The sequence below is a fragment of the Boleophthalmus pectinirostris genome, unplaced genomic scaffold, assembly GCF_026225935.1.
Source record: "Boleophthalmus pectinirostris isolate CB_2022bp ecotype Guang Dong unplaced genomic scaffold, ASM2622593v1 HiC_scaffold_3, whole genome shotgun sequence".
Lineage (NCBI taxonomy): Eukaryota > Metazoa > Chordata > Actinopteri > Gobiiformes > Gobiidae > Boleophthalmus > Boleophthalmus pectinirostris.
This window is the reverse complement of record NW_026571299.1, coordinates 8,975,772-8,986,581: the sequence shown is the minus strand read 5'-3', so window position 1 is coordinate 8,986,581 and position 10,810 is coordinate 8,975,772. Positions and strand designations below refer to the sequence as shown.

Here is a 10,810-nt window from a genome sequence, read left to right as displayed (position 1 = left end):
CCTCCCTGGTTCCCCCCTGGTTCCTCCCTGGTTCCTCCCTGGTTCCTCCCTGGTTCCCCCTGGTTCCCCCCTGGTTCCCCCCTGGTTCCTCCCTGGTTCCTCCTGGTTCCTCCCTGTTCCTCCCTGGTTCCTCCCTGTTCCTCCCTGTTCCTCTCCTGGTTCCTCCCTGGTTCCTCCCTGGTTCCTCCCTGGTTCCCCCTGGTTCCCCCCTGGTTCCTCCCTGGTTCCTCTCTTGTTCCTCCCTTGTTCCTCCCTGGTTCCTCCCTGGTTCCTCTCTGGTTCCTCCCTGGTTCCCCCTGGGTTCCCCCCTGGTTCCTCCCTGGTTCCTCCCTGGTTCCTTCAGTCTTCTTCAGGATGGACAGTGAGGAGAGCGTCAGTGGTTCTTGGTTGGCTCTTCTGCTGCTCGGGGCTCAGCTCACTCTGGTAAAGAACGTCTCCTGATCTTCTGATGTTCTGATGTTTCCTTCACACTCAGATCTGGACTCGTGTTTGTTTGTGTTTGTTACGTCTCCAAAACTCCAAACACTCTGCTCCACCTCGTGATGTCATGATGTGGTAGTTGTTGTGGGCTGAAGATGTTCGAGTTTTCACTTTTGTTCTCGTCCAGTGTCGGGAAGTTTACTTTTGAACTGTAATCCCCTACAGATTACAGATTACATCCCCCAAAATCTAGTTTGTAACGTAATCCATGACGTTACTTAAAGTGAGTAATGTAATCTGATTACTTTGGATTACTTGGTTTGCTTTTAAATCCTGTTTGAGACATAGTTTAGACCTGATTTAGTCCTGATTTAGTCCTGGTTTAGACCTGGTTTAGACCTGGTTTAGACCTGGTTTAGACCTGGTTTAGACCTGGTTTAGACCTGGTTTAGTTTGGTTTAGACCTGGTTTGGACCTGGTTTAGAGGTTTAGTGGTTTACCTGGTTTAGTCCTGGTTTAGGACCTGGTTTGGACCTGGTTTAGACCTGGTTTAGTCCTGGTTTAGACCTCCTGGTTTAGTCCTGGTTTAGACCTGGTTTAGTGGTTTGGACCTGGTTTAGACCTGGTTTAGACCTGGTTTGACCTGGTTTAGTCCTGGTTTAGTCCTGGTTTAGTCCTGGTTTAGTCCTGGTTTAGTCCTGGTTTAGTCCTGGTTTAGTCCTGGTTTAGTCCTAGTCCTGGTTTAGTAGTCCTAGTCCTTTTAGTCGTTTAGTCCTGGTTTAGTCCTGGTTTAGTCCTGGTTTAGTCCTGGTTTAGTCCTGGTTTAGTCCTGGTTTAGTCCTGGTTTAGTCCTGGTTTAGTCCTGGTTTAGTCCTGGTTTAGTCCTGGTTTAGTCCTGGTTTAGTCCTGGTTTAACAGTAACCTGGTTTAATCCAAGTTTCCACTCACTGAAACAGTAACTGTAACTGAATACAGTTACTCATCATTTGTACTCTGATTACTCTGGTACTTGTAATCTGTTACTCCTGGTCTTGGTGCAGGAGAAAATACAAATATTTATAAATATATTTGAACATGAAAATAAAAACATGAATTGGTCACAGATCTGGTTTGATCCGGTTTGATCTGGTTTGATCCGGTTTGATCCGGTTTGATCCTGGGCAGATTCTCTGAGGCGACGTTAAAATCAAAAAGAACTGACGCTTAAAAAAGTAACTTTAGTCATTTATACAAACATGAATTTAGTGAAATGAAAGGCACAAACGCTCACACAGTCGCTGCTTCTGTTTTAGCTCCGTGAGTCGTTTTTATCGCCTCGTCTTCTCATCTTTCGCTCGTGTTTCACACTTTGGTTCCACGGATCGAGTGTGGAACCAAAATAAAAGCACAGATTTCAAAATAAAAGTCTTTGTATTAAAATAAACTAAATAAAAACAGAAGCAAGTTCCTCGGCTCCTTTTCCCTTTAGTTCAGTCGAATCAGAACAGTTCCACGACTCAAATGATCCAGATGTTTCTAGTGAAGGTGTGTAGAGTTTAAAAACACAGTGGAGCACTTCCTGTATCACCACATGATGACATCACAAGGTGGAACAGGGTGTTTTCGATGATGAAACAACATTAGAACAGAGCAGACTGCACATCTCACACTTGCACAGGAACATCACGGAGCATCTCTCGTTCTTCTGTCCTCACGTTCTTCTGTCCTCACGTTCTTCTGTCCTCACGTTCTTCTGTCCTCACGTTCTTCTGTCCTCATGTTCTCATGTTCTCCTGTTCTCATGTTCTCCTGTTCTCGTCCAGGTGGGTCCCTCCGCCCCCTCGTCGCTCCGGGACGATCCCTGGCAGGTTTACAGCTCGGCCCAGGATCCAGAGGGACGCTGCGTCTGCACCGTCGTCGCCCCCCAACAGAACATCTGCAACAGAGACGCCAGGAGCAGACAACTGAGGAACCTCCTGGAGAAGGTGAGAGGAGGAGAAGGAGAGGGGAGGATAGTGACACAGATGTTCAGATGCAGATGTTTGTGGTGGTACAGAGGAGAGTCAGACGGTGCAGAAGATGTTCTGATGTGTCCAGGTGCAGAACCTGAGCTCGTCCATCTTGGCGTTGGACCTGAGGACCGTCTCAGAGCTTCAGTTCGTGGAGCAGATGGAGACTCAGCTCAGGACCGTTGAGTCCAGGTTTAAGGAGGTTCAAGAGGGACACGAGACCAGCACCGCCCGGCAGTACAAGGTCTGGACCAGGACCAGGACCAGGACTCAGACCAGGACCAGGACTAAAATCAGGACTAAGCTTAAGACCAGGACTAAGACAAGGACCAGAGGAACTCAAACTCACAAACCTACAGCCTGCTGACCCGGAGCACACAGGCGGACCCGGTGCACACAGGCGGACCCGGAGCACACAGGCGGACCCGGTGCACACAGGCGGACCCGGAGCACACAGGCGGACCCGGAGCACACAGGCGGACCCGGTGCACACAGGCGGACCCGGTGCACACAGGCGGACCCGGTGCACACAGGTGCTGGTCTCAAGTGAAGCGGTGCAGGTCTGAGTTGCTTCAGTGAAACTGTCAGAGCCTCGTTAAATCAGTTCTGGTTGTTTTTGTCGCTCGTGACTCGGGGTTCGTTTTGTCGCAGGTCGAGCTTTGTCCCTCGTCTTCTTCACTCACCACAAACAGGAAATGACATCATGAGTCTCCCTCCCATGATGCATCTGGAACAGTTGGTTTGGACCTTCTGTCTCTGGTCTGGACCTGAGTTGGCGACTCACCCTCAGGTTCAGTTGTGTGTAAAAGTTTCAGTCGTTCTTGGATCTGCACTAAATCAAACGGACTGAGACTCAAAAAAGTCCTGGTCTCGGTCCAACTGCCAAACTCTGGTCCCTCTGGTGACGCCAACTCAGGTCCAGACCAGAGGCAGCAGGTCCAGACCAACTGTTCCAGATGCTTCATGGGAGGGACACGGACCTCGTGGGTCTTTTGAACGATCTCGGTCTCTTTGTCATGTGACACGTCCATGAAACCAGAGCGTTTCCTCCTGAAAAGACGCTCGATCCTTCAGACTCCAGGGCCGTGACAGATCCTTCTCCAGACGCATAAACGAAGATCAGAGTGAAACCAACGCGCCAACGTTTCGCTCCAGAGACGCAAAACTGACGCTTATTTCTACCGAAGATAAACGAGGATCAGCGTCAGTGGGACCAGGTTTGGTCGGTTTGATGTGAAAGAACCAAACTGGAGCCTGAGATACAAGAAATATTTTACTGAAAGAGTCAAACTAGAGAGAAAGAACCTGAGACCAGGACTAGACCAGGACTAGACCAGGACTAGACCAGGACTAGACTATAACAGAACAGGACTTGGTCTAACCCCGGTCTCTGTCCTCAGTGGATGCGTGAGAAGATGGCGGAGCTCCGCCCCCTGATCCCCGCCCTGGAGTCATACCGCGCTGACGCGGCGCTGGTGCGGCGTTTTAAGGCGGAGCTTCAGAACGTGAGCGAGGAGCTGTCGACTCTGCACGAGCACGTCCACGAACTCGGAGACGTCCACGAGAGAGTGACGGACCTCGAACTGCGCCTTAAAGCCTGCATGAACCGCCTGGGTAAGACCTCAGAGGACCTCAGAGGACCTCAAGAGGACCTCAGGAGGACCTCAGGAGGACCTCAGGAGGACCTCAGGGGACCTCAGGGGGGTCTCAGGAGGACCTCAGGGGACCTCAGGAGGACCTCAGGAGGACCTCAGGAGGACCTCAGGGGACCTCAGGAGGACCTCAGGAGGACCTCAGGGGGACCTCAGGAGGACCTCAGGAGGACCTCAGGAGGACCTCAGGAGGACCCAGTGAGGTCAGACCTCAAAAAAAGAACTGTTCTAGTGTCTGTGTCTCTTCAACAGATTCTTCTCAGAAACACCTCAAAACTCACCTGTGTGTTTGTGTGTGTGTGTGTGTGTGTGTGTGTGTGTGTGTGTGTGTGTGTGTGTGTGTGTGTGTGTGTGTGTGTGTGTGTGTGTGTGTGTGTGTGTGTGTGTGTGTGTGTGTGTGTGTGTGTGTGTGTGTGTGTGTGTGTGTGTGTGTGTGTGTGTGTGTGTGTGTGTGTGTGTGTGTGTGTGTGTGTGTGTGTGTGTGTGTGTGTGTGTGTGTGTGTGTGTGTGTTGTGTGTGTGTGTGTGTGTGTGTGTGTGTGTGTGTGTGTGTGTGTGTGTGTGTGTGTGTGTGTGTGTGTGTGTGTGTGTGTGTGTGTGTGTGTGTGTGTGTGTGTGTCTGTGTGTGTGTGTGTGTGTGTGTGTGTGTGTGTGTGTGTGTGTCTGTGTGTGTGTGTGTGTGTGTGTGTCTGTGTGTGTGTGTGTGTGTGTGTGTGTGTGTGTGTGTGTGTGTGTCTGTGTGTGTGTGTGTGTGTGTGTGTGTGTGTGTGTGTGTGTGTGCTGTGTGTGTGTGTGTGTCTGTGTGTGTGTGTGTGTGTGTGTGTGTCTGTGTGTGTGTGTGTGTGTGTCTGTGTGTGTGTGTGTGTGTGTGTGTGTGTGTGTGTGTGTGTGTGTGTGTGTGTGTGTGTGTGTGTGTGTGTGTGTTTGTTTTTCAGCCTGTGGGAAACTCACTGGGATTTCTGATCCTGTCACCATAAAAACTTCAGGCTCCAGGTTTGGATCCTGGATGACCGACCCCCTGGCCCCACCTGGAGACACACGGGTCAGTACAGCCCTGCCCCTGTCTGCTCCTGTCTGCCCCTGTCTGCCCCTGTCTGCTCCTGTCTGCTCCTGTCTGCTCCTGTCTGCTCCTGTCTGCTCCTGTCTGCCCCTGTCTGCCTGTCTGCCCCTGTCTGCTCCTGTCTGCTCCTGTCTGCTCCTGTCTGCTCCTGTCTGCTCCCTGTCTGCTCCTGTCTGCTGTCTGCTGTCTGCCCTGTCTGCTCCTGTCTGCTCCTGTCTGCTCCTGTCTGCCCTGTCTGCTCCTGTCTGCCCTGTCTGCTCCTGTCTGCTCCTGTCTGCTCCCTGTCTGCCCCTGTCTGCTCCTGTCTGCTCCTGTCTGCTGTCTGCCCTGTCTGCCCCTGTCTGCTCCTGTCTGCTCCCTGTCTGCTCCTGTCTGCTCCTGTCTGCTCTGCTCCCTGTCTGCTGCCTGTCTGCTCCTGTCTGCTCCTGTCTGCTCCTGTCTGCTCCTGTCTGCTCCTGTCTGCTCCTGTCTGCTCCTGTCTGCCCCTGTCTGCTGCCTGTCTGCTCCCTGTCTGCTCCTGTCTGCCCCTGTCTGCCCCTGTCTGCTCCTGTCTGTTTTTGTGTTTGACACTTTCAGTTTCAGATGAAAATAACAAACATGAGGCTTAAAGACGAAACAGTTTTATTTACTATTTTTGTCTTAATCTGAAGATAAACCTGCTGGAATATAAATCTAAATAAATAAATAAATATAATATATTTATAATAATACTTATAAATAAAGAAAGTTATATATTTATATTATTATATAATAATAGTTTTACACAAATCAAGAATCTGAAGAAAAGAGAAAAACCTGCTGAAAACGACAGGAAATAAACTGACGACGTCACAGTGGGAGAATACTTGTGTTACTGCTGTAAAAGTGTGTACATTTACAGTACTTGTACTTGTACTTGTACTTTCAGGTGTAGTACATGTACAGTAATAGTACCTGTACTTGTACTTGTACTTTCAGGTGTGGTACATGGACGGGTACCATAATAACCGCTTCGTGAGGGAGTACCCGAGCCTGTGGGACTTCATGAGTTCGGAGAACTACACGTCTCACCGTCTGCCCCACCCGTGGTCGGGCACCGGGCAGGTCGTGTACAACGGGTCCCTCTACTTCAACAAGTTCCAGTCCCACACCATCATCAAGTTCGACCTGAGGGCGGGACTCATCACCCGAGCTCGCCAACTCGACTTCGCAGGTATAGACACGGGACCAGGGGTAGACCGGGTACAGACCGAGTACAGACCGGTACAGACCGAGTACAGACCGAGTACAGACCGAGTACAGACCGGTAGACCGAGTACAGACCGAGTACAGACCGGGTACAGACCGAGTACAGACCGGGTACAGACCGAGTACAGACCGAGTACAGACCGAGTACAGACCGGGTACAGACCAAATACAGACCGAGTACAGACCACATACAGACCGAGTACAGACCGAGTACAGACCGAGTACAGACCGGGTACAGACCGAGTACAGACCGAATACAGACCGAGTACAGACCGAGTACAGACCGAGTACAGACCGAGTACAGACCGAATACAGACCGAGTACAGACCGAGTACAGACCGAATACAGACCGGGTACAGACCGAATACAGACCGAGTACAGACCGGGTACAGACCGAGTACAGACCGGGTACAGACTGACTACAGACTGAGTACAGACCAAGTACAGACCGGGTACAGACCGAGTACAGACCGAGTACAGACCGGGTACAGACCGAGTACAGACCAAGTACAGACCGGGTACAGACCGAGTACAGACCGAGTACAGACCGAGTACAGACCGAGTACAGACCGAGTACAGACCGGGTACAGACTGTCCTAGGGTAGCTGTGGATACAGGAGTCTCTCAGAGTGGAGTGAAGTAGTAGTAGTAGTAGTACTTGTAGTACTTGTAGTAGTTGTAGTAGTAGTAGTAGTGGTACTTGTAGTAGTACTTGTAGTGCTACGCGTCTCACAGTAGTGTGTGCATGTGTGTGTGTGTGTGTGTGTGTGTGACTCTCCGTGTGGCGCCCCCTTGTGTTCCAGGGTATAATAACATGTACCATTACTCGTGGGGGGGGCACTCGGACATCGACCTGATGGTGGACGAGGGGGGGCTGTGGGCCGTTTACGCCACGCACCAAAACGCCGGAAACATCGTCATCAGCCAATTAGACGCCGAGTCTCTGACCATCACCCGCAGCTGGGTCACCAACCACCCCAAACGCAGCGCCGGAGAGTCCTTCATGATCTGCGGCACCCTCTACGTCACCAACGGGTACTCAGGGGGCACCAAGGTGAGGCCAGCAGGGGGCACCAACGGGTACTCAGGGGGCACCAAGGTGAGGCCAGCAGGGGGCACCAACGGGTACTCAGGGGGCACCAAGGTGAGGCCAGCAGGGGGCACCAACGGGTACTCAGGGGGCACCAAGGTGAGGCCAGCAGGGGGCACCAACGGGTACTCAGGGGGCACTAGGGCGAGGCCAGGGGGCAGAAGCATCTCGTTGGAGCTCGTGTGTCTCCTCCTTCTCCTCGCCATTAACTCTTCTTCCTCTTCCTCCTCTTCCTCTTTCTCCTCTTCCTCTTCCTCCTCTTCTTCTTCTTTTTCAGGTGTACTACGCGTTCTCCACGAACTCTTCTTCGTACGAGTACATCGACATTCCTCTGGTGAATAAATACAGTCACCTGTCCATGCTCGACTACAACCCCCGAGAGAGGGCGCTGTACGGCTGGAACAACGGCCACCAGGTACCGGACCAGGACCGGGACTAAGACCAGGACTAAGACTAAGACCAGGACTACGACCAGGACTACGACCAGGACTACGACCAGGACCACGACCAGGACTAAGACTCCGAGAGAGGGCGCTGTACGGCTGGAACAACGGCCACCAGGTACCAGACCGGGACCAGGACTAAGACCAAGACCAGGACCAAGACCAGGACCAAGACCAAGACCAGGACCAAGACCAGGACCAAGACCAGGACCAAGACCAAGACCAGGACCAAGACCAGGACCAAGACCAGGACCAAGACCAGGACTAAGACCAGAACTAAGACCAGGATTAAGACCAGGACCAAGACCAGGACCAAGACCAGAACTAAGACCAGAACTAAGACCAGAACTAAGACCAGAACTAAGACCAAGACCAGAACCAAGACCAGAACCAAGACCAGGACCAAGACCAGGACCAAGACCAAGACCAGGACCAAGACCAGGACCAAGACCAGGACCAAGACCAGGACCAAGACCAGAACTAAGACCAGAACTAAGACCAGAACTAAGACCAAGACCAGGACCAGGACCAGAACCAAGACCATACATGAGGTTCTGACCCGGTTCTCTTGGTTCTGTTTCAGGTTCTGTACAACGTGACGCTGTACCACATCATCCAGTAGACGGCGCCGCGTCCCAGGAACTGAACCTTAATATTAATTTTTTATTTATTTACAATTTCCTCCGACTGTTTCTGAACCGGGACTAAACCAGGACCAGGACTAAACCAGGACTAAACCAGGAGCAAGCCAGGACTGAACCAAGTCTAGACCAAGAGAAAAACAGGATTAAGCCAAGACCAGACCAGGACTAGACCCAATCAGGCGACAATCAGACTGTTATTATGATTTTTACAGATTCTCGTTTGAAGCACAAAAGGTCGCCAGTGTTTTCTACTGCACCGAGCGCACGCCACACACATCCGACCAGAACCAACCAGAACCAGACCAGAACCAGACCAGAACCAGACCAGAACCAAACCAGAACACCACCAAAACTCACCTCCAAGTCCCCAAACACAGAGGAATGAAACTCATGAACCCCACAGCCCCATAGTCCCTCCCACAGCCCCTCCCACATCACCATAGCCCCTCCCACAGCCCCATAGTCCCTCCCATAGCCCCTCCCACATCCCCATAGCCCCTCCCATAGTTCCATGGCCCCTCCCACATCTCCATAGCCCCTCCCATAGTCCCATAGCTCCTCCCATAGCCCCTCCCATATCCCCATAGCCCCTCCCACATCACCATAGCCCCTCCCACAACCCCACAGCCTCATAGCTCCTCCCACATCCCCATAGCCCCTCCCATAGTCCCTCCCATATCCCCATAGCCCCTCCCACATCACCATAGCCCCTCCCACATCCCCACAGCCTCATAGCTCCTCCCACATCCCCATAGCCCCTCCCACAGCCCCGTAGCCCCTCCCACAGCCCCATAGCCCCTCCCACATCCCCATAGCCCCTCCCACAGCCCCACAACCCCTCCCACATCCCCACAGCCCCTCCCACAGAACAGAACCGGTCGCCGGGTGGTTCTTGGGCAGAAAGCGTGAGTAAAACGCCGCACCTCAGTGTCTTGTGTACAGTCGTATTAACAGCAATAGGACGCAGAGAGGCATCGTGGGTAACGTAGTCCAGACGCCACACGACTGTTTTTACACTAATGTTTGAGACTCGAGCACAAAGTCCACTTCACACTTCAACAACACACTTCAACAACACACTTCAACAACACACTTCACACCTGAAACACACAACACACACAACACAGAGACACACAGACACAACACACACTTCACACCTGAAACACACAACACACACAACACAGAGACACACAGACACAACACACACTTCACACCTGAAACACACAACACACACAACACAGAGACACACAGACACAACACACACTTCACACCTGAAACACAAAACATCACACAATATCACACACAACACACAGACACACAACATCACACAGACACACAACATCACACACACACACACACAACATCACACACAACATCACACACACACACACACACACACACACACAACATCACACACACACACAACACACACACACACACACACACACACACACACACACACACACACACACACACACACACACACACACACACACACACACACACACACACACACACACACACACACACACACACACACACACAACATCACACACACACAACATCACACACACACACACACACACACACACACACACACACACACACACACACACACACATCACACACACACACACACACACACACACACACACACACACACACACACACACACACACACATCACACACACACACACACACACACACACACACACACACACACACACACACACACACACACAACATCACACACAAACACAACACACACACACACACACACACACACACACACACACACACACATCACACACACACACACACACACACACACACACACACACACAACACACATCACACACACAACACACACACACACACACACACACACACACACACACACACACACACACACACACACATCACACACACACACAACACACACACACACACAACACACACACACACACACACAACACACACACACACACACACACACACACACACACACACACAACACACACACACACACACACACACACACACACACACACACACACACACACACACACACACACACACACATCACACACACACACACACAACACACAACAACACACACACACACACACACAACACACACACACACACACACACACAACATCACACACACACACAACACACACACACACACACACACACACACACAACACACACACACACACACACACACACACACACACACACACATCACACACACACACACACATCACACACACACACACACAC

The 10,810-nt window shown here is 51.6% G+C and overlaps 1 protein-coding gene across 1 annotated transcript; it reads left to right on the top strand.

Moving 5' to 3' along the window:
* Positions 1 to 336: 336 nt before the first annotated feature.
* LOC110169244 (noelin-like) lies at positions 337 to 8,831 on the top strand. The gene is made up of 9 exons (XM_055160616.1): positions 337 to 423; positions 2,223 to 2,384; positions 2,497 to 2,652; positions 3,809 to 4,022; positions 4,995 to 5,101; positions 6,077 to 6,311; positions 7,150 to 7,400; positions 7,714 to 7,851; positions 8,463 to 8,831. The coding sequence occupies exons 1-9, from the start codon at positions 355 to 357 to the stop codon at positions 8,499 to 8,501; spliced, it is 1,371 nt and encodes a 456-aa protein (XP_055016591.1). The 5' UTR covers positions 337 to 354; the 3' UTR covers positions 8,502 to 8,831.
* Positions 8,832 to 10,810: the final 1,979 nt, after the last annotated feature.